This window comes from Monodon monoceros, unplaced genomic scaffold (genome assembly GCF_005190385.1).
Source record: "Monodon monoceros isolate NGI ecotype Baffin Bay Population unplaced genomic scaffold, NGI_Narwhal_1 Super_Scaffold_18, whole genome shotgun sequence".
Taxonomy (NCBI): Eukaryota; Metazoa; Chordata; class Mammalia; order Artiodactyla; family Monodontidae; genus Monodon; species Monodon monoceros.
Window position 1 is genome coordinate 158,690,788 of NW_021703774.1, and position 23,431 is coordinate 158,714,218.

Here is a 23,431-nt window from a genome sequence, read left to right on the forward strand (position 1 = left end):
GAATCACAGCATGGAAAATGGGCCCATCTCTAAATATACAAAAACATTAAAAAAAAAGAAGAAAACAAAATAACTCCCCAAAAGATATTATTATTACATTCCTGGTACATTTCCTATAATATAATGTTGCAGACAATGCTTCTTTCCCAGGGAGTCCAGCTCGCTCAGGAGGAGACATCTAGTCGGTGCCTCAGGATAGGGTGGGGTGTTGCCAAACCTAAGGGTTTTTTATGAGCTCAATATCTCACAGAAACATCTGTGGTATAAATGGTATATATGAATCTAAAAGGGGATGGAGGCAGGCAGGCACCTGTCACTGTTCTCTGAATCAGCCAAAAGTCTGAAGAGCGTGGGATCCAGGAGACAGATGCCATTAACCACTGAGGAACAGGGGGTAGAACAGAGGAAGCACCAAATGAATGGCTGCTTTTGGTTCCAAAGCCAAAAAAGGGCCCCCCAAAAGAAGGGCAGCTGGTCTGGATGAGGAACTCTCCTGCTCCTGGAGTCATGCAATAAAAATGATGGCCTGGGAGTCCCACCCCGAGAACAGCCACAGTCCAAGAACCAGAGCAATTTACACCACATCACAGTTTGCAAATGAATGGACTAGGAGGGTAAGTGTTTTGACAGAGTGGGGGGCAAGGTGAACCTGAACCCCAAAGCACAGCTGTGACGTCTCTGGATTTCTATTTCTGCCAAGCCACAGGCCTCTGACGCCACTTGCTCGGTGGAAATGTACCCTTCTTCTTAACACTGGCCTTGCCTCAAAATGGCAGCCATGGTAGTAACCCTCAGAGATATTAAGAGGCATCAGTTGCACTTCTGGAAGTAAGATAATTTCCTTGCCCCATCCTGGCCAAAGCACTTCCCTTTTTAAGCCGCTGCTGGTATGCTACCTTCCCCTCCAAGCAGAGTGCAACTTACTTTTGTTTCAGACTTTTGCATTGGCCTCTGAGGGCCCCTTCCAGGATACAAAGTAAAGTATCCTTCTGCATCCACGTGTGAGTGGGTTGCCTTCCAGGGTCAGATTTGTGTTCCCTGGTTTGGTCAATGCACCTTTATGAGAATAAAACCACATGCGTACACAGACAGACTAGCCTGGAAAGGGCTTTCTGGATAGGGTTTCTGGTTATCTTGATGCCTCCCCTAAAAGAAATCACTTTCTTGGTGTAAGAGGATTAGGACATAGAGTGACCTACTCTCAACTTCCGGAAGGGCAGCTTGTTTTGTCCATTTTTCAATGAGGGGGTGGAAGGGACCCAACCTGTTCAGTTACAACAACAAGATTTTGTTTTTTAAAAAAAGGATCCTATGTGGAAATGAGTGGGACAATGATAAAAATAAACAAATAATTAAAATTCCAAACCAAAACATATCTCCTGGCCCCGAGACCCCCAGTTAATCCTCTAAGACCACAATCTCCACATTGTGGACTTGATGCTGGTGTTCTTCCATCTCAGCCACGACTTTCTCCTCAGTCCTCAGTTCTGTCTCCAAAATGACTGCTTTGCCCTCAGTATCCTCAGCCTCTGGGTCTGGGGCTGGGTCAATCTCAATGATGGTCTGCCCATCCTCTGAGGTGCTTTCAACAGCCTGGATGGCTGAGGTCAGGCCAGACTCCATGGCCACCAACTCCACAGGGCTCACCATGGTGGTCATGTTGCCCAGGGTACTCCCATCCTGCATGGCGGTGGAGCTTAGCAGCGCCAGGCTAGATGAAGGGTGGATGGTCACTGTGTCTGGTGAGCTGCTCTTGGCAGATGAGACCACTGTGGCATAACGGAAGAGCTGAGGGCCAGAAGGAAGTGCGTGGACAGTCACAGGACTGGAGCCCTGGCTGAGGGTGGCCACTGGAATATTGCCCATGGAAAACGACTGACCCACGGGGGTGATGGTGATGGGTGAGATGACTGTGAACTGAGGCTGCTGGACAGGAGGAGAAGGGCTCAGGACAGTGGTAGAGGCTGGCCGTTGGAGCCGGGGCCTTTTGGGAGGCTTAGGAGTGCTCACAGGCATCAATACCACGTTTTGAACCGTCTGGGATTTCAGCCTGTGATCCTGAGCTTGCTTCTTCTGCTCTTCCAACTGGCGTTCCAAGTCTATGGAAAAAAGACAGACTTTATGTGGAGAGAAGTATAATCTTGGGAACAGTAAACTGGGAGTGAGGAGACCTGGGGTCTTGTCCTGGTTTTGCTACTATGTAGCCTCAGGCAAGTCATTTCATTGTTTTCAAGAAGAAACTAGACTGGATGGTCTTTAAAATCCCTCCAGTTACTACATGTCATTGTGTGATTATAGACAGGTCAATAATTCAGAATCTTTTCGTGCTGTGATCCTACTATAGCTCAACTCTAGAAGCTCCTGTGGCATTTTGTCACCTGTCACCAAAATGCAAACCAAAGAAGTCTCCAGTTGGTCTACCAGCTTATATATGCCCTGCCTGGGTCTACAGATGAAAATAATATCTGCATAATCCCTTTGCAACTGCCATGGACCCACAAAGGAGCTACAATGGCCACTCTGAAAAGCAGTGATTCCCAAACTGTCCTTCAAGGCAGGATCACTTGCTGGTGACCCAGATGGCTTTAGTCTACCATTAGCCCCCAGAGAAGTCTACAGAAAGTTATAGAGGAAGTCCCTAAGAATTACAGAACTAAAGGAGGTCTTAAGAGTTCTAACACATTCATTTTGACATAGATCCAGAGAGATAAAGCGATTTCCTTACGGTTACAGAGCATGGGCCAAAACAAAAGTCTTCTGAGAGTCAACTTGGTGGCTTTTCCACCCCAATACACCTATCACTATCCCTCTCCCAAGGGTCCAATCCAACCTTGATGACCACTGGTGAGTCTGGTTCTACACCAGAACTTCTCTATTGCTTAGCACCTGATAAGCATCCAATAAATAACCAGTCACACCTGTAGAGCACCTTGCTCACTGTGGAACACCCAGAGCAAGTCAACTCCTTGTTTGGAATAAAAGGAGTAGGGAGTGATAAAGAACACATTCAAAAATTTTAAAACATTGCCTTTTACGGTTATAAGATAATGCATTTTTTCCAACTTTAGTAGTAATCAAAGAAATGTGAACCTAAACAAGATACCAAATCTATAATTTTAAAAAGTTAAATCAGGGTGTATTGTAAAAAACAATGCCCATTGTTGGTGAGCTCAAACTTGTGATGTAAATTGGTATAATCTTCTTGAAAATTTGACAATAGGTCACAAGACTCCATAAACAAATTATCAATACCATTTAACCTCAAGCTTAAATGGTATTGATATTGTGAACTAGTTTAAAAGAACATAAGAAGAAAAGTTATATTCATACAAGTTCACTGCAACAAAATAAGCTACTGAAGAAAATTTTGAAAATTTAAATTCATCCCTAGAAGAATATCTAGGTAAAATACTGTGTAGCAACTTGGAAAAATATTAGTATGTCACAGTGAAAAAAGCAGAAAACACAACTTTATGTATACTGTGGTTATAACTAAAATGATATGGACAAGGGACCAGAAGCCTACATTTCTAACAAAAACCATTTTTCAGATGGTGTAAAGTTTCAAGGTGGAAGACAGCATTGGACTATGAATAAGAAGACAGAGTTCTACTCTGGGCTTCACTGTCAAGGAGTGATGTGGTCCCAGGCAAATCATTTATCCTCTCTGTGCCTCTACTGGGTTATCTGTAAAATAAGGAAACAGCCTATAATATTCCTAGAAAGATCAAATGAAAAAGGGCATCTCTGAAAATACCTGGTAAACCGAATTTAAAATATAAACTGGGCATAAAAATAAGTTTAAAACAACCTAAATTGTTCTTCTCTTACCAAATGATCTTTCTTGCCTCTTGTCTTCATGACCAACTATTATAATATATTCTATGTCATTTAAGACTGATAATCCATACCTCCAACTTGTTTTGCATCCTTCACTGCCTTACCTCCTCCAAAAGCTTCTCTTGATTCTTTTCTGGGTAAAAATGATAACTCCCTTTGTTCCACCACTATACCTGCTATATGCCTCTGTTACAAAACTGACTGCTTTTTGCACTTATTTCTAAGTCTGCTTTCCCTTGAGTTCCTTGAAAGCCCTCAAGAGACTGAGGCTACCTTATTCAACATTTTATTTCTAAAACCTAGCTTGGAGACCAGCACAAAGTACTTATTAAAAAGAGTTAAATTATCCATGTGCTCATAATTTCTGATTACCAGAAATAATGAAAGTGCTAAATGTATATCAAAAGACTCAGTATTAATAATGTAAAAAAGACAAAGGCCAATTTTTTTCTTCTGCCACTTATATTACTGGACTAATGGAGCGATCTAGCAGACATCTTAATCCTCCAAAGATATAGAAGGAGGATCATGTTGCTGGCTTTCTTTTCTTTTCCTTTGTGCTTCCTCTGCTTCCCACCACTCCACCTCACCTAGGACTATGTACAAAGAAAAAGCCAAATCTGATACTATGTGAGTTGAAAGAAAGAAAGAGAGAGAGAGACAGAAAGAGAGACAGAGAAAGAAGGAAGAAAGGACAGAGGAAGGGAAGAAGGAAGGAAAGAAAGAAGAAGCAAGCCAATCCAGTCCCAACAGAAGTCAACAAAGAAATGGCAAGACTCAAGGATATTAGTATAATATCGCCTAAGAAAAGACAGAAGTTATACATACCTGTCAGAGTATAGAGAAACTGCTCTTCTCCCTGCTCTACTTGGTTCCTTCTGTTGTCCAAAACCTTCTTGACTGTGTCCATTAGGCCAAATGTATGTGCTACATTGTTGAGAACAGCAGCATCTATTTAAAACAAAAGACATGCCTGTCCAGTTAAAACAGAAATGTTCCACCAACTCCCTATTGTGCCGCTTATAAATATAAAACAATCCAGGGCTTCCCTGGTGGCGCAGTGGTTGCGAGTCTGCCTGCCGATGCAGGGGACACGGGTTCGTGTCCCGGTCCGGGAAGATCCCACATGCTGCGGAGCGGCTGGGCCCGTGAGCCATGGCCGCTGAGCCTGTGCGTCCGGAGCCTGTGCTCCACAACGGGAGAGGCCACAACAGTGAAAGGCCCATGTACAGCAAAAAAAAAAAGAAAAAAAAAAAAAATTGGGAAAAAGAAAAATAAAACAATCCAGAAATTAGAATACTAATAGCATTTTCAAAATATTTTAACAAAGATTTATCACATGTGTAACTAATTATTATTTAATTGTTATATCTTTATACATGTTTCCATATAAATAAATACAAAAATAAGGAAAAAAATCTTGCATCTGGTTATAGGTTCTGACTTGTCTTAGAAAATATGGTCATTCTACTAGACAGAGCTAAGTTTGAACCTTGGTTTTGATGTTGCCTATCTGTGTGACCTTGGGTAAGTCATTTTCGTCATCAGTTTTCTCATCTGAAACAAATGCGACTAATAATACTTACTCTGCAAGATAGATATGAAGATTAGAAACATCATATTTTAAGTGCCAAACATGGGAAATGACATGCAATATTATTAATAGTATTATCTCTGCTCCTCTTTATTATTATTATTTTTTTTTTTTTTTGGCTGTGCCACGCGGCATGTAAGATCTTACTTCTCTGACCAGGGATTGAACCCGTGCCCCCTGCAGTGGAAGCACGGAGCCCTAACCACTGGACCTCCAGGGGAAGTCCCTCTGTTCCCCTTTAAACAAAACTTCTTGAAAGAGCTGTCAGTAACTGGTCATTACTTCCTTAACTCAGACCACTTTTCCACCTACAACTCTCTTCTACAGTTGTCTCATCCAGTTCCATGGTTTTGAATATCATGGACATGCTAAGAATTTCCACATGTAGATCTCCAGCCCAGACCTCTTTCCTGCATTACAGATTAATACTTCTGTTGAGCCAAATGACTTCTCCATTTGAAGCCCTCATAAGCATCTCAACTAAACAAGTCAAAAACCAATTCTGATTTCTTCTCCCAGTGGTCTTCATCTCAGGAAATTTTACCACCGCTCACAGCTCAGACCAAAAATATATGAGTCATCCTGGATTTCTTTCTTTTTCACCCTACATCCAATCCATCAGCAAGACTTGTCAGTTCCACATTCAAAATATAAGCCCAATATGATCCCTTCTTCCCAGGTCTACCACTACCCACTCTAATCCACGCTACCATCATCTCTTGCCTGGACTAATTCCTTCAAGAGTTTCCCAACTGGTCTTCTTGTTTCTACTCTTGCCCCATATAATCTATTCTCCCCACAGCAACCACAGTGATCTTTTAAAAATATAAATAAATCTGAGGGACTTCCCTGGTGGTGCAGTGGTTAAGAATCCATCTGCCAATGCAGGGGACACAGGTTCGATTCCTGGTCTGGGAAGATCCCACATGCTGCGGAGCAACTAAGCCCGTGCACCTAGAGCCTGTGCTCCACAACAAGAGAAGCCACCACAATGAGAAGCCCACACACTGCAACGAAGAGTAGCCCCTGCTCGCCGCAAACTAGAGAAACCCCGCGTGCAGCAACGAAAACCCAACGCAGCCAAAAATAAATAAATAAAATAAAAATTTTAAAAATTAGTTAAGACTGTCATGGGGTCATTAGAAATTGTCAAACGTGATAACTCAATTACAAACAAGAAATAATCTTGAAAATATTAATGAGTTTGCTTCCATTAAAGATATAAAAATTAGGGCTTCCCTGGTGGCGCAGTGGTTGAGAGTCCGCCTGCTGATGCAGGGGACACGGGTTCGTGCCCCAGTCCCAGAAGATCCCACATGCCGCGGAGCAGCTGGGCCCGTGAGCCATGGCCGCTGAGCCTGCACGTCCGGAGCCTGTGCTCCGCAACGGGAGAGGCCACAACAGTGAGAGGCCCACGTACCAAAAAAAAAAAAAAAAAAAGATATAAAAATTAAAAAACTATATTATAAATATATCTGATCACTTTACTCCCCTGCTCAAAATCACTATGATGGCTTACCATCACCTTAAAATAAAACCCAAAGTTCTGACCAAAGCTTATCTAAACTGTCCCCTCTGCTCCTGTGCAACCTCATCACCTACCACTCTCTCCATTAATTAGTCCACTGGAGCCACGTCAGTGCTTCTCTAATTCTTTGAACCCACCAGGTTCATTGTAACTTCAAGATCTTTGTTCCCTCTGCCTGGAATGCAGACAATCGTTCTGGAGGCTTTAAACGAACAGAATATGAGAACTGTCTAAAACCAGGTGGATTTCTCCAATTTTCAGACTCTATATATCTACTTTGTATCTATATCGAGAGAGAGAGAGAGAGATTGCTTTCTGGCACCATTTACAAGGCAAAAATTACCTGTGGAAAAAGCAATGCCAGACCTGAGTTCAAAAGCTAGTTATGCTAAAAATAGAGCTACCATATATGATCCAGTAATCCCACTCCTGGGCATATATCCAGAAAAGATGAAAACTCTAATTTGAAAAGATACACGCACTCCAGTGTTCACAGCAGCAATTTACAATTTACAGTAGCCAAGACATGGAAGCAACCTAAGTGTCCATCAATCAGATGAATGGACAGAGAAGATGTGGTATACATATCCAAAGGAATATTACTTAGCTATAAAAACAGAATGAAATATTGCCATTTGCAGCAAGGTGGATGGACCTAGAGAATAACATACTAAGTAAGAGAAAGACAAATTACACTTACATGTGGAAGCAAAAAATAATACAAATGAATTTATTTACAAAACAGAAACAGACTCACAGACATAGAAAAAAAACTTATGGTTACCAAAGGGGAAGTGAGGAAGGGATAAATTAGGAGTATGGGATTAACAGATACACACTACTATGTATAAAATACATAAGCAACAAGGATCTACTGTATAGCACAGGGAACTATATTCAATATCTTCTAATAACCTATAATGGAAAATAATTTGAAAAAATACACATAGGGGCTTCCCTGGTGGCACAGTAGTTAAGAATCCGCCTGTCATTGCAGGGGACACGGGTTCAAGCCCTGGTCCGGGAAGATCCCACATGCTGCGGAGCAACTAAGCCCGTGTGCCACGACTACTGAGCCTGCGCTCTAGAGCCCATGAGCCACAACTACTGAAGCCCACGTGCCACAACTACTGAAGCCCACACGCCTAGAGCCCAGGCTCCGCAACAAGAGAAGCCACCACAATGAGAAGCCCGAGCACCACAACAAAGAGTAGCCCCCACTCGCCGCAACTAGAGAATGCCCGCGCGCAGCAACAAAGACCCAACACAGCCAAAAATAAAATAAATTAAATAAAAATAAATTTAAAAACACACACACACACACACACACACACATATAACTGAATCACTTTGCTGTACACCTGAAACTAACACAATATTGTAAATCAACTATACCTCAATAAAAAAAAAAATTTACAATTCAAAATAAAAAGCCCTAGTTACGAACTTTGGATAGTAACTTTTTATGAGCCTTAGTTTCCTATTCTGTAAAATGAGGATAATAATACCTATACCTCAGTGTTTCATGAGGCTAACATGATCTGCCTACAATGACCGCTATTGTTAGGATTAGTGTGTTTACCTGTGACCTGGAAGGGAGCCTGGATAAGCCGCTGCTGAACTCCCCTGAGTAGCTCCTCTATTTCCTTCTGTATATTGCAGACAACCTCTTCCATCAGTCCTACATCAGCTATTCCTTTCCAGAACATCAAAGTGTCCTCTGGCAAAAGAGGGATAAGACAGAGGGTAAACAAGGGATGCTACATATACTTAGGCATATCTCTTCAATGTTAAATTCAAAATTATTTTGATTCAAAATGATTTTTTTTTTTCCGTGCTGCGCAGCTTGTAGGATCTCAGTTCCCTGACCAGAGATTGAAACCGGGCCACAACAGTGAAAGCCCAGAATCCTAACCACTAGGCAACCGGGGAACCCCCCTCAAAATGATTTCTTATTGGGCTATTTCTGGGAAAAGAAAAGAAGCCTTTGGAACACTAGCTGCCTCCCTGAGTTGGTATCTAATTATTTGAACTCTGCAGCAAAATAGGGACTTGTGATAATTGCCTCAATTTGTCATGCCTCTGGCTACAGGGAACAGGTATCTTCCTCCAATAAAAATATTAAATTAAATATTTAATAAATACTAAAGCATTTATTTAAATAATTTAATTTAAAATTAAATAATACATAATATTTTAAATGTTAAGTAATAAAGAAATTAAATTAAGTTAAAGATATACTCCCTCTAATCCTATATTTAAAAAACCAAAATAAAGGGACTTCCCTGGTGGTCCAGTGGGTAAGACTTCACGCTCCCAATGCAGGGGGGCTTGGGTTTAATCCTGGTCAGGGAACTAGATACCTCATGCATGCCGCAACTAAGAGTTCACATGCTGCAACTAAGAAGTCCACATGCTGCAACGAAGATCCCATGTGCTGCAACTAAGACTCGGCGCAGCCAAAATAAATAAATATTTAAAAAAAAACCAAAAAACAATAAAACAGTTGAATAGGTGGGGTTATAAGCTCCCTGGGGGCAGAAGCTATGTCTTTTCATCTATCTAGATCTAACAACAGTACCAGCTAAAAACAGGCAGCAATAGATATTTGTTAAATAAATTAATGAATGAAGGATGATGTGAAGCTTCTCCTGTCCCCTCTAAGTGAATCATCATTAATCACCATCCTCTACACCACCTGCTACCTAATTTTTTCTTCTAACATCTTGCAGCTTGGTTTCTCTAACAAATGGGCCAAAGTTGGAGTCAGTGTGACAGGATAAAAAGCATGGACTTCAGAGTTAAACAGATGAATTCAGTTAAACAGCTGAATTATTAGTTGTGTGACTGGTCTTAGGCAGGGTGCTGACCCTTTCTGAGTATCAATTGCTTCATAAAATCTGACTTTACAGGGCTATTGCTTGGATTAAAATAAGGTGTTTGCAGCTGTAATTAGTATTAATATGCATAAGAAAAACCAGCACAAGTAATGAAGAGGCCTTCTGTGTCCATAATCATAATGGTGATAAGAGTCACAAAACCTTACAAGAAATCTGAGCCCCATAGAAAGTACCTGAAATTTCCTCTGAGTCTTTCTTCATGCCCTCCTCTGTGGCCATGCTGACAGCAGCAGTGAGAGCCGAGTTCCATTCCAGCCCTGCCTCTTCCATGCTCTCTTCTGAGATGGCAATCTGTGTGATGCTACCTAAAAGCAGTCCATTAGAGGGAAGGCCCATGAATTTTATGAAAAAGTCACAACTATCCTCTATCTCAGACAGCCAAAGAGATCCTGTTATTTAACTTTCTAACCTTTTGCCTGCGTGTCCCTATATTTAAAAACTAGAATCCTAGGTAATCCAGGATGAATATTTGATTTCCTAAATAAAACCTGCCTTGCAAAAGAAAATGCTTTCTTCTTACTCTGAATAGAAAGTGAAAGCTAGGAGCTTCCCTGGTGGCGCAGTGGTTGAGAGTCCGCCTGCCGATGCAGGGGACGCGGGTTCGTGCCCCAGCCCGGGAAGATCCCACATGCTGCGCAGCAGCTAGGCCTGTGAGCCATGGCTGCTGAGCCTGCGCTCCGCAGCGGGAGAGGCCACAACAGTGAGAGGCCTGCATACCGCAAAAATAAATAAATAAATAAAAATAAAGAAAGAAAGAAAAAAAGAAAGTGAAAGGTAACTTACAAAATCACAAAAGAGCAATCTGCTTTCTGAGCAGTTACGTTTTCGAAAGAGACAGAAGGTGGGCACGATTACCAGGCTGCAGGCCCCAGACTTGGTGAGGATGAGGAGGACTTGAAATAATTTAAAAGAAAATTATAGTCAAGAGCCCTACTACAAGCATGTTTGATACTAACCATCTAGAATTCATGAAGTTGCTGTAACTTATTTATCAGGCTATGTAAAAGAAAGCAAGAGAAATGAGACCAAAATAAATCAGATAAGAGATCCATGAATAGCAGATTCACAGAGGAAAAAACTACTGCTATCAATTTTATATTAAGGTTTTAAACAAAGAGAATTGAGAAAAATCAAACTGATCCAGACAGAAATATAGACAAGTGTGGACTCTCCACATTGAAGGATATCAATAATCAAGCAAACAAGTAATATCAATATGGATGATCAAGTAAAGAAGTTTCGGCAAAATGAAGTAGATAATTTCACAGCATTTTTCACTTTTCAAGTGAAAGTATCACACCACCAAATATTCAAACTGCTAGATATTGTACACTTTCCTGAAAGGAACTTAGGTTCCAAGAAATTTGGCTTCTACTCACCCAGTGGTTACTCACAGAACATTAGGACTGACCAAAAGAAACCTTGATAAGTCATTTTTAAAGCACAATACTTCCCTTACATCCTTTAGCGTTCTTGTGTCTCTGTCAGGCATATTTATAAGTCTCCTGGAAGTAGTTTAGACATATTCTATCTAAGAATTTTAGCTGTGCTAAGTCTCCAGCTGAACTAAATCCTTAATAATAACCTCATATGGCTATATCTTTCCTAGAGAGCCCTTGTCCCAAGCTCAACAATACTGAAGTTAAGTGTGTGCCCATCCTATCTCATTTGTGAAGAAGCCTCAGCTTGCTTATCTGAATTCCTTACAGACAGAGCTCTTTGATCCTTACAGCAGTCTCCAGAGTCCAGCCCAGCCAATGACACACTGTCTTTGATACATCTCAGTTCAACAGCTGAAAACCCGTTCTCCGTTCTAATCCACCCGCTTGCCTTGCCACTAGAAGAGCAAAGGATTTTTAAAACAATCTGATTTCAAAGATATGTCAAGTGGCAAAGTGAGACTGTTAAATAAGCATTATTTGGATCACCTTTCTTATGTTTACCATGCACTGTAATAAAGAAACAAGGAAGGAGGTCTGGCCAATAGGAATCATTTGGGAGAAAACAAAGAGAGTTCTTTCTAAAGCAGGGACTCCCACCCAAGATTACCATGCCTTACATTAACGCTCTCGAGAATTGAAAAAAGAAACACAAAGAAGAAATGAGAGGAAAAGTGCTACTGAAAAACACAGTGGGTTTTCAGGTGGTTTCCTACCCCCTACCATCGGCCGAAGTGGGTGTCTGCACCACACTTGTCTGCTGTCCTGGCACTGGAGCTCTTGCACTGCTGATCAGAAGATCAAATTTGGTGCTTCTGCAGGTATTGGAGCAAACCTTGTCATGTTGGTAAAAATCAATCTGTCCAGAGTCCATCATTTTCCTGTGCAAAGAGAGACAAGAAGTACCAATTCAGCCTGCACTTCATCTTGAAGGGACAAATAGAGACAAAGTTGCTGAGTCCCTTCTATATGTTAATGAAACCTAATAGTATTAAAAGTCATTAGGTTGCAGAAATTCTAATTGGGGCTATAAAATGTTCATTGGTCCTGCCCACATTTACAAGTACTCCTCTTCCCTCCTTCCTCTACTCATTATGAGTACTCTCTTGTATTTCCCGTTATCACTAAGTTTTAGACATATACTCCTGACAATAGCTAAATTTCCCCATAGAATCTCAGTGAAATAAAGCCCAAAAGGGGAAAAGACTAACTCATATCCCAGCACAAATGAGAAATGCCACAGGGGGATTAGAATTTTGTGATTAGATTCTGATGTATTAGTACTTGTAGACCAGCAAGATCTGTTGCCACTTCTGGAGACATAAAACTTCAGCACATTTCTTTCCTTTAAAAAAAAAAAAAAGAGATAACTCTCCTATAAATACAGAGAAAAGTTGATTATACTAAACCCCTACTATAAAATGTCCTTATAACTAGATTCACAAGACGTTATTATAGGCCATGAGCAAAGCCATGAGGTATTTTAATTACAGTAAACTCTATGCTATAATGTTACTTGGCTTTCACTAAAGATTTTTTAGACACTCTGAGTCTTTTACATTTGGGGAAAGTTGGCATACACTTGTTTTTCTGGGCAAATAAAACAAGCCAAGAACAACAACAAAAAAAAGAAAGTTAAAGGTATTCACCGCCAATTTCATTCAACTACTGATTAATGGACACAAATCATCTGGAATGAATTTTTTTTAATTATGCCTCTGACTATAAAAATCATATGTAAAGAAAAAAACATTTTCTGTGGAAAATACAGAAAACTATAAAGAAAACAACTGCTCTTTAAAAAAATATCCAACACAGAGATCATATCAACATTTCAGCATATTTTTTTCTACTAAATTTACTTACATATGTGTGTTTTTTGAAACAACTATATCAATTGATATTACATTTTGTTTTCTTCCTTACATTACATCATAAGCATTTTCCATGTAAAAACTCTTTAGAAATATTTTAATGACCTCATAATGCCCCATAGTATAAACTCATATACATTTAGATGAGCCATAATTTACTTTAGATACACCTTGATTGTATATTAAAGCAGACTGTAATTTTCACCATCATAAATTATGTTGCAATGAACATTTTTATACTTGAATCTCTACAAGCACTATAGATTTCTCTTAAGACAGATTCCTTAAAAAAATTAAAGACAAAAGGTAAGAGGTTTTTAAGGCTCATGATACATGTTCTGTGGGGAACTTTTAATTCTTAACCACATTTTAAAATTTTCTATCAATAGTTGAGTGCTCAAGAAACACCAACTAATGTTAATTTCACTGAGGAGTGGGGTGGATTACAATGATAAACTTGCTGCATAAAGAGATGGGAGTGGGGATACTATACATTCTAAAGTTTATTTCTGGGACTTTCCTGGTGGTGCAGTGGGTAAGACTCCACGCTGCCAATGCAGGGGGCCCGGGTTCGATCCCTGGTTGGGGAACTAGATCCCATATGCATGCCGCAACTAAGAGTCCGCACGCCACAACTAAGACCAGGCGCAGCCTAAATAAATAAATAAATATTTTTTAAAAACAAATAAAGTTTATTTCAATGGTACAATGACGGCAAGGATTGCATTCGCTGTGCATAATTGTTACTTACGAACAGCACCCTTCTACTCTACCAGATTATCCCACGATTTGTCCATCAGCCCACATCTCCGTTGTTGTCAAGCTTTCTTAGCACCAGGCTTAGCTCTGCCTATGCTGAGTGATCTCAAGCTGGACTGTCATCTACTCCTGAGCTTCTCTGCCCAGAGAAGATCCTGCCCAACATTCTGACATCAGAAGAATTTGTCCTAGATGCTGGGAAGAGTCAATTTAATTCAATTTTTCTTCTCTCACAGGGATTTTAAAAACAAGTTGATGAAGGTCAAATAATACATGGATTGTTTAAGCCAATCCTTCAGACAGAATAAAAATTCAAATTAAGAAGACTGGACTCTCTGGATTCCACCATGATTAAGTGCCCCACAGTCAGCTGAAAGGTATGAACTTGCTATCAGAGCTCACCTGAGCATGATTCCACCCAGACGAATAGCTCTCTTCCAGTCCTTCAGGGTGGACTTGCCAGCCAGATGAACAAAATGCTTGGGGCTGATCAACTGATCATTAAACTAATGTAAAAAGTAAAGTCCAAAATAATCCAATGTTAATTTAGGCAGGCCAAGAGGGAAAGAAAGACATAACTCTACTTGTTATGAACAAAAAATACCCAAATGACATCTTTAGTCATAGCCTTGTATTCTCCATCCTCCCACCCTATTGTGCTAGAGAAGATGATCCTTCTCTGGACACAGTGCCCTGTCCTGGTACGAAGCTACGGAAGACACAAGGAGGGTCAGAGATTAATACACTGATTAGGATCTAAAATCCATTTATGCCCTGAATCAAGCAGACGGGTCCAATGTTGCAAAGGCTATTTAAACTGAAGTAATCTATTCAGCCCTAATGACAAGATTCAGGATCTGGTAGAAAGAATAAGGATGGTAGAAACCAACAGCACTACAAAGCCTCGAAGCTCTGTAATTCTTAATGATTCTAGGATGATGCCACTGATGGTGACTACTATCTACATAGGTCAGCTGTGGCTACCAGTGGAGACAGAATAAGCAATTATTTCCATATTGTGCTCTCATGAAGATTACTTATTTTTATCAATAATAATTTTTAATAAACTCTACCAAATTACACACCAGTGTAAGGCATTTTACATATATGATCTCACTTCTTCTTCTAGCAACCTTACTGTGTGTGTATATAATTATTTGTATTTTAACATATGAGGCTCTGAAATATTAAATAACTTGATCAAGGTCACCTAGCTAGTCAGTGATAGAGATGGGACTCCATTCATTCAACAAATATTTACTGATAAATATGCCAAGCCCTATTCTAGGTGCTGGGGATACAATGGTGAACAAGATAGACAAATTCTCAGCTCTCAAAGGACTTATATTCTGGTGGGACTTGAATCCAGGTCAATTTCACTCCAAAGTCCCTATTTTTTTTTTTTTTTACTGTGACACAAAGGGACACCACAAAATTAAAAACATTGACATGGTGGAAGAGAGAGAAGAGGCACTAAAACCATACCCTTTGAAAACAAGGAGACCCAAAATAGGCCCCAGCAAGGAGAAAAGACAATTACCTTGACACACTTTACATTTATTCCTGGGCATACAAACTTCTTCCAAAGGAGCATGGCTTTGCTCTCCCCACAAGTTATGGGGTAAGCGATTTCCATATCTTCATTTGCTTCTATAGTGCTTGCATCTTGAAAATGGAAAAAATATCATTTATTTATCAAACACTCTTCCCCAAAGCTTAATTCAGAATCTCTAGTCTCCTGGTTCCTCTGAGGGGCTAACAGTTCACACTGGTTGGTACTGTTTAGGAATCTTCTGGAAGAAGTTTGGCATAACAGCTCTCTTACCAAGCTCCCACTATGTGCCAGACGCTGTGCTGTGTGCTTTTATAGGCTTAATCTTTTTTAGTTCTTAAAACAATCCTGTGAGGCAGTGATTGTTTCCTATTGTCCCTGTGTAGGACTCAGAAAGGTGAAGGGACTTTCCCAAGGACACACAGCTAAGCAGTGAGAACGTGGGATTTAAACTCAGGTTTGTCTAATTTCAGACAAACTCAGGTTTGTCTAACTTCAGTTTCTTTTCCACTCACTGCCTTACAATCAACACCTCATCAGCAACTTCCCTAATGACAGAGTTCAACCTTGAGGCTCCAATTTCTTTGAGGGATTTCTATTGATGAAAAATCTTTTCAGCAACCCTAGCAAATTCACGTTAAACATCAACAGACAGCCCTAGCATCTCAGGCAGCGGTGTCTCTAGATGTGCCATCATCAAATTGATGGCTACAGCACTGGTAGGGCACACTGGGTAGGGGGGAAAAATAAGGCACAAAAGGCAAGAAATCTCAACCAAGGAAGCTAAGGTCAAAAGTACTAGAACAGGGTTTCCCTGGTGGTCCAGTGGTTAAGACTCCCCGCTTCCACTGCAGGGGGCACGGGTTCTGCATACCTCGAGGTACGGCCAAAAAAAAAAAGTACTAGAACAACAAAAAGACTTACCAATCCCTTCTTCAATTTTGTGTATCGTGTGAGTTTCTACTGCCACAACTGCCGTGTTGTTCTCGGATCCGGCTTCATAAATCCTGTTGTAAAAGTGTCCATCGATAAACAAACTACATAAATCATGAAAAAATTAATATTCACAGCATGGGGTTAAAAAATTTGTTTTAATCTATCTCAAAAGGAATAAAATAATATACTTTACAACTCGATGTTAGTGCTTTGACTAGTGCCCCAATGTATTTAAATTCTAAGCTGCCCGGGACTGCTTAGCAGCTACTACCATGGAAATGAATCAACAACTTTCCTCACCCCAAAGGAAAGTTCCTCTTGCTACTGTATTTACACCGCCACTTGCTACTCTTCTACACCAGACTTTTCCCTTCCTAACTTTAAAAGCTCATGACATAAAGTGCTGCTTCAAGTATAAGATTAAGTCACATTATAGATTTATCCAAATAAGACTAAAAAGTAATACTGTTAGTTCAAACCAGGAAGAACCTGCTGACCACAGAATTGATGTCCCTTGTTGGAATCTAGGAACTTTAGTCATTTTTACACTTTAGCATTTTTTAAGTCACCATAATCAAACTACAGACATGAGCAGAACCTAGTTAAAAAAAAAAAAAGTAAGAGAGCCATTATGCCCAAAGTAGCTAGCAGTAACTAGAGGTACCACTTAAGGAAAATCTCTCTCCAAAACGTTTCTACCTTCTAAGAAATGGGCTCAGAATACCTAACATGATACATTGACATCCTTTGTTCAATTTCCATAATAAACCTAACATGTTAATTATTGCACTTGCTACCCTAAAGCACTGCCTGAATAATCTCCTTTGATCAGTGATTAGCCACCTGCATGGTGACACCTCTAGCACAGACCTCCCTTCTGAATTCCACACCAGGACACAATTAACTGTTAAATAAATAAATAAATACATTTGGATATCCCATAGGACTTTACTGAATTCATTATGTCTAAAATAACCAAGTTCTCTTTCCTCTCCCACCTCCCAAACTACTCTTCTTCCTATATTCCCCATCCTTGTAATGGCACCACCCAGCACACAGCAGCCTAAAACAGAAGCCTGGGAATTACACTGAATTTCTCCCTTTTCCTCCTCCTCAACTCCCACATAGTCACCAAGTCCTGGCAGATGCATCTCCTTAACACCAGCCATCCTCCCTGTCTATTTCCACTACTACCGCCTTAATTCAGGCTGCATCATCTCTAGTCTGAACTGGTCTCCTTGCATCTACCTGATCTTCTATATTCCTTCCACAGTGATCATGTAACACCCTCCTCCAAACCCTTCAAGAATCCTCTCCTTGCTGCTAAAATAAAGACCCAAATCCTTAATATCATATTTAAGTCCCTCCAAGATCTGGCCCCTGGTTTCATCTCTCACCAAATCCCACCAGACAATCCAAGCCCCAATCATACCAAACTATTTGTAGTTCCCAAAATTGCCACCTTCTTTTACACCGTCTATTTTTGCTCTTCTCCCTCTTCCCAGAACATCCTTCCCCATCTTTTGTTTTTTAATGAGTAGCCTGTATGATGCTTTTCCTTCCATTTCAATCCTCCAGTATAATCACCCACTTCCTCCTTTGTGATGCAACTGTGCTTTAGTCACAACAACTATAACACTTCATACTATATACTTGTTTACCTGTCTCTCTCTCTCCTTGGGCATAGTCTAAAAAGGTCCCTGAGAGGGAGTTCCCTGGTGGCCTAGTGGTTAGGATTCCAGGCTTTCACTACCATGGCCCGGGTTCAAGCTGAGATCCCGCAAGCCACGTGCAAAAAAAAAAAAAAAAAAAAAAAAAAAATGTCCCTGAGAGCAGAGATTACATTTTATTCATTTTGTATACCTGGCATGTCGTGTGCTAACTGGAACATGGCACAGCACATAATAAATGACCGGTAAATGAATGAGGAATGTGATACACATGAGAAACTGCTGCTTCTGGAATTCCGTGGCAGTCCAGTGGTTAGGACACGGCGCTCTCACTGCCAGGGGCCCAGGTTCGATCCCTGGTCAGGGAACTAAGATCTGGCAAGCTGCAGCGTGGCCAAAAAAAAAAAAAACCACTGCTTCAAGTAAATTTGATAAGCTCATTCTAACTTGACCAGTATGTGCAAAATTCTTTAAAAGAATAAATTCTTGTCTATACATAATTTCAACAACCGGAAAATTGCACTTGGGGTGGGAAGTCAGGGAATAGTCTATATTTTTACGGGCAAACAAGATTTTATCAGGGAAAATCTTTCTAAAGCAACTCAGGATAGTGATGGATTTAGCCTAATTCTCTATACCTACTATGATTATGGTAAAAAATCATAAAATATGTTTAAAATGTTAAGGCGTTATGAGATACCGACATACCTTATGAATCATCGAAGTGAGGTAAAATTATGTTTACTAGAGTTTTAAAGTTAAGTCTACATCATTGTATTCTAATTTACTGAAAACTGAAAATCCACAGAGTTAAGTTCTTTTTATCTTGAATGATAAGGAAAGATATTCTGATTAATTGAATGGAATGTGGGATTATTACATAAACTAATGGGTACCCTACTGATCTGAAAGAGTTTATACAGCTTCCTAAGGCCTTAAACTTACTACTAGGGGGCTTCCCTGGTGGCGCAGTGGTTGAGAGTCCGCCTGCCGATGCAGGGGACTCGGGTTCGTGCCCAGGTGCGGGAAGATCCCACATGCCGCGAAGCGGCTAGGCCCGTGGGCCATGGCCGCTGAGCCTGTGCGTCCGGAGCCTATGCTCCCGGGGAGGGATATGAGCATGATAAGGAAAGTAAGGTCACTACTCCTCAAACTGAACTATTCCACTCAGCACACTGAGTAAATTTATGTAATACTAAAATCACCAGTTCCTGATCTCATTGTTAAGAACTCTGTTATGAATCCAAAATGAATAAGAAAGCCAAGAATGGTGATGGAATCTTAGTACCTTCATTCCTCCTGAGGACTTTTTAAGTATGTTTTAAAGGTTTTATTTGAAAAAGTTAATAACCATCTTTTTTTGTTTTTAAAGAGAAAGCATAGGCTGAACAAGCCTTCTTTGTTGAAAAACTCCCAGAATTAAAAGTCTTCTTAGTACCTGAGTACCTCAGTATCTATGTTTTTTTTAAAAAGTTGAATGTGGACATATTTTAAAACCAATCTAGGGACTTCCCTGGTGGCACAGTGGTTAAGAATCCGCCTGCCAATACAGGGGACACGGGTTCGATCCCTGGTCCGGGAAGATCCTACATGCCGTGAAGCAACTAAGCCCATGCAACTACTGAGCCTGCATGCCACAACTACTGAAGCCCACGCACCTAGAGCCCATGCTCCACAACAAGAGAAGCCACTGCAATGAGAAGCCCGTGCACCAAAACAGAGAGTAGCCCCCGCTCACCGCAACTAGAGAAAGCCCGCGTGCAGTATTGAAGACCCAACACCGCCAAAAATAAATAAATTTATAAAAAGAAAAAAAACCAATCTAGTATTATTATGAAAGTATCACCTTACACGATGCGTCAGGTTCTATGTATTCATATTAAAAGACTGTTACCAGACACTCTACTTTTGCTTCACAATGTATTCTTGAAAATGTGTATATGATGAAAATTTGAGAAAGTATTAAATGTCATATATGTAAAAGCTAAAAAGATGGGCAAGAGGAATTATATATTGAAATCTAAAAATACTTATATAAAATCCCTAATTATTTCTTGCCTTTTAAATATAACCTTTACCAATTTATTCCCAGCAATTCATATATATTCTTTGATTGTTTCTCTCCTTCATATTTGAACTGTAGCCAAGCAGGTTAAGTGTGATGAGGCTGAAGACTGACACCTGATGATTTCCATCTTTGTCTCAAGTGTATTAAAATTATGAGACCAGTGTTTCTTATCACTAGAATCAATGCTTTTGTACCCTGCTCATTTTTATAAAATTAGGCTAAAATGCAATAAAATATTCAAATAATAAAATAATACAACTAGAAAAATCAACTGACAGGCATCTCAAAATGCAATACCTCAAAAAAAAAGAATGCAATACCTCAAAATGTTTATTCACTAGCTCATGCACTAAAATTCAGTGTAAACAGTGGAGTGGGGAGTCAATATATGTTGTACAAAGATCCTCTACCTAAGCAAGCAATGAGAGGTTTCCAGAAAAAGCAATATCATTTGGAAAATAAAAAAGACAAACAGAAAAATAAGTGGAACCAAAGCTTCAAAAGAATTAAGTCTCTAAGTAGCAGAGAAGTTTCTTCTGTCTCTACTGGGGATAGGACAAATGACAACTGGAGTACTTTAGGAAAGACAGAAGAAATGATGACTCCATAAGAAAATAAATTCTAAAAAAAAAAAAAGAAAAGAAAAAGAAAAAGAAAATAAAGCTGCGGAGAACTAAAGAACCTGCCCTTTAATTCTTCCTGATGTTACCCTACCTCAAAAGGTAACAACTACAAGTATGTGTATGTGTATCAAACAAAATTCCCAAACAAATGAGTTTGAATAAGCATGCATAATCTGTTGGTGCCAATAAAAATTTAAACCGCTCTATAGGCTATATGTTAGGCATTATTTATATCAACTTTCCCTTATAGACCTTAGAATATTTCCTTTATGCTCAACAATATTCAGAAATGTCAGCAAACTATGTTTATATTTTAAAAACTAAAAAGTCCTTATCTTTTACAGATACATACTAATGTCTGGGATTTGCTTCAAAAAAATTCAGGAGTGGGTGGATGTAGAGATGAAATAAGACTGGCCATGTGAAAAAAAAAAAAAAAGGACTGGCCATGTGTTGATAACTGTTGAAGCTGGGTGATGGATGCTTACACGGGGGTTCATTATATTTTCTTTATTTTGGGGTATATTTGAAATTTCCTATACTGAAAAGCTTTTTAAATTATCAAGATAGGTTAACTGATTTTCTCCAGAAATTTTTAAGGCAAGGTACATTACTTAGTAGACTGGAATTGGATTACAGCCATCCCTTGGTATCAGTGGGGGATTGCTTCTAGGACCCCCCCTGCAAATACCAAAATCCACAGATGTTCAAGTCCCTTATAAAATGGCATAGTACTGAATATTTGTATATAACCTACACACATCCTCCCATATACTTTATTTTTTTAATTTTTTATTAAAATTTTTTTTTTTTTTTTTGGTTGTGTTAGGTCTTCATTGCTGTGCACGGGCTTTCTCTAGTTGTGGCGAGCAGGGGCTACTCTTCATTGAGGTGCACAGGCTTCTCATTGCAGTTGCTTCTCTTGTTGCGGAGCACAAGCTCTAGGCACGTGGGCTTCAGTATTTGCAACACACAGGCTAGGTAGCTGTGCCACGTGGGCCCTAGAGCAAGCGGGCTTCAGTAGCTGTGGCCCATGGGCTTAGTAGTTGTGGCTCCTGAGCTCTAGAGCACAGGCTAAGTAGTTGCAGCACGTGGGCTCTAGGGCACACGGGCTTCAGTAGTTGTGGCGCACGGGCTCAGTAGTTGTGGCTCGCAGCCTCTAGAGTGCAGGCTCCGTAGTTGTGGCGTACGGGCTTAGCTGCTCCACAGCATGTGGGATCTTCCCAGACCAGGGAGCGAACCTGTGTCCCCTGCATTGGCAGGTAGATTCTTAACCACTGAGTCACCAGGGAAGTCCCTCCCATATACTTTAAATCATCTCTAGATTACTTATAATATCTAATACAATGTAAATGTTATATAAATAGTTGCTTTCATGTGGCAAATTCAATTTTGCTGTTTCAAACTTTCTGGATTTTTTTCTTTTTTTAATATTTTTTATCCAAGGTTGGTTGAATCTGTGGATGCGGAACCTACAGATACAGAGGGCCAACTGTATATGCTTGCCCAAGAACACTTCTGATCCTTGAAGAATCTTTTATACATTCCCCAAAATAAAATAACTACCCCCCTGGGACTTCCCTGGCAGTCCAGTGGTTAAGACTCCATGCTTCTAATGCAGGGGGCACGGGTTCCACCCCTAGTCAGGGAACTAAGATCCCATGTGCCACGCGGCAAAGTCAAAAAAAACCCAAAAACAAAAAAAACTATATTTGACAAAACAAAAAAAAAAAACAACTTTAAAAATAAAAAAAAATTATTTTAAATAACTACCCCCCACTTCCCTCTGCAGATCTAGTTCCCATTTAACTTTCAAGACCACCAGAAAATCTTATATCTTCTTTCAAATTCATAGTGATCCTCTGAATTCAAAAGCACATCCTAACCATGCCACTCTGCACTTCTTAGGTTTTGCCACATAAGTGATCTCTTTATTTACAAACATGTATTTTTGCCTTGCACAGCTAGACTACAAGCTCCATGATGGTTGGAACCATGTGCTATATTTCTTTCAACACCTTTGAAATACGTTGTGTAATCATAGGTGGTTGATAAATATTTTTTTGATAGACTAAGCTTAGTAATTTGCCCATCCACGAGGGTCCAGAGAACTTCTGGTAGGAATACTTTTACAGTTGCCTAGTCTCCTCTGACTCTAACTACACTGTCTTTTGGTAAACATGTACCAAGGCCTTGTGCTAAACAGTGTGGATAAGTTAAGATGAGGGAACCATGTAACTTACCCCCAAGGAACTCACAGTAGAGAAGACGGAGAGAGACAAGGAAACAGCAAACTGTTGTAGTAAGTACTGAATGACAAATATAGCACACAATACATTATAGAGATGAAAACGTAGCTCTGAGAGTTTGATGTTGAATGTTCCATTGTGCTAAATCACCTTAAAGTTATAATTTCCTCACTCTTTGAACCTCCCAAATTTTTCAAAATATTCAAATCTCTAGTCACTTACCCTTGTTGCACAGGCTGTAACTGCAAGATCACTTGGGTTTTGGTATCTTCAGCGTTCTCCCCTTCATTTCCTTCAGTGGGTACCACAACCACATCCCCCACTGGGACACTCACTTCCGCATTAGCCATCTTTCACATGAAGTCAGATAGCTGGAGCTGCTGTCAGAAACAAGAAGCA

At 40.0% G+C, this 23,431-nt stretch overlaps 1 protein-coding gene across 5 annotated transcripts in view; it reads right to left on the reverse strand.

The window, feature by feature from the left end:
• Nucleotides 1–1,267: 1,267 nt before the first annotated feature.
• GMEB1 (glucocorticoid modulatory element binding protein 1) overlaps nucleotides 1,268–23,431 on the reverse strand; it is a 29,335-nt gene continuing 7,171 nt past the window's right edge. For 3 of the 5 annotated variants that reach the window (XM_029229392.1, XM_029229396.1, XM_029229395.1), the window contains 9 exons: nucleotides 23,255–23,412; nucleotides 16,411–16,493; nucleotides 15,475–15,599; nucleotides 14,337–14,440; nucleotides 12,025–12,182; nucleotides 10,036–10,167; nucleotides 8,545–8,682; nucleotides 4,669–4,791; nucleotides 1,268–2,099 (listed from right to left, as the gene is read on the reverse strand). In XM_029229392.1, coding sequence (XP_029085225.1) covers nucleotides 1,399–2,099; nucleotides 4,669–4,791; nucleotides 8,545–8,682; nucleotides 10,036–10,167; nucleotides 12,025–12,182; nucleotides 14,337–14,440; nucleotides 15,475–15,599; nucleotides 16,411–16,493; nucleotides 23,255–23,382 — 1,692 coding nt within the window. In that variant the 5' untranslated portion in view covers nucleotides 23,383–23,412 and the 3' untranslated portion in view covers nucleotides 1,268–1,398. The remainder of the gene's footprint in view (nucleotides 2,100–4,668; nucleotides 4,792–8,544; nucleotides 8,683–10,035; nucleotides 10,168–12,024; nucleotides 12,183–14,336; nucleotides 14,441–15,474; nucleotides 15,600–16,410; nucleotides 16,494–23,254; nucleotides 23,413–23,431) is intronic. The other 2 variants (XM_029229394.1, XM_029229397.1) reach the window with 1 other exon arrangement.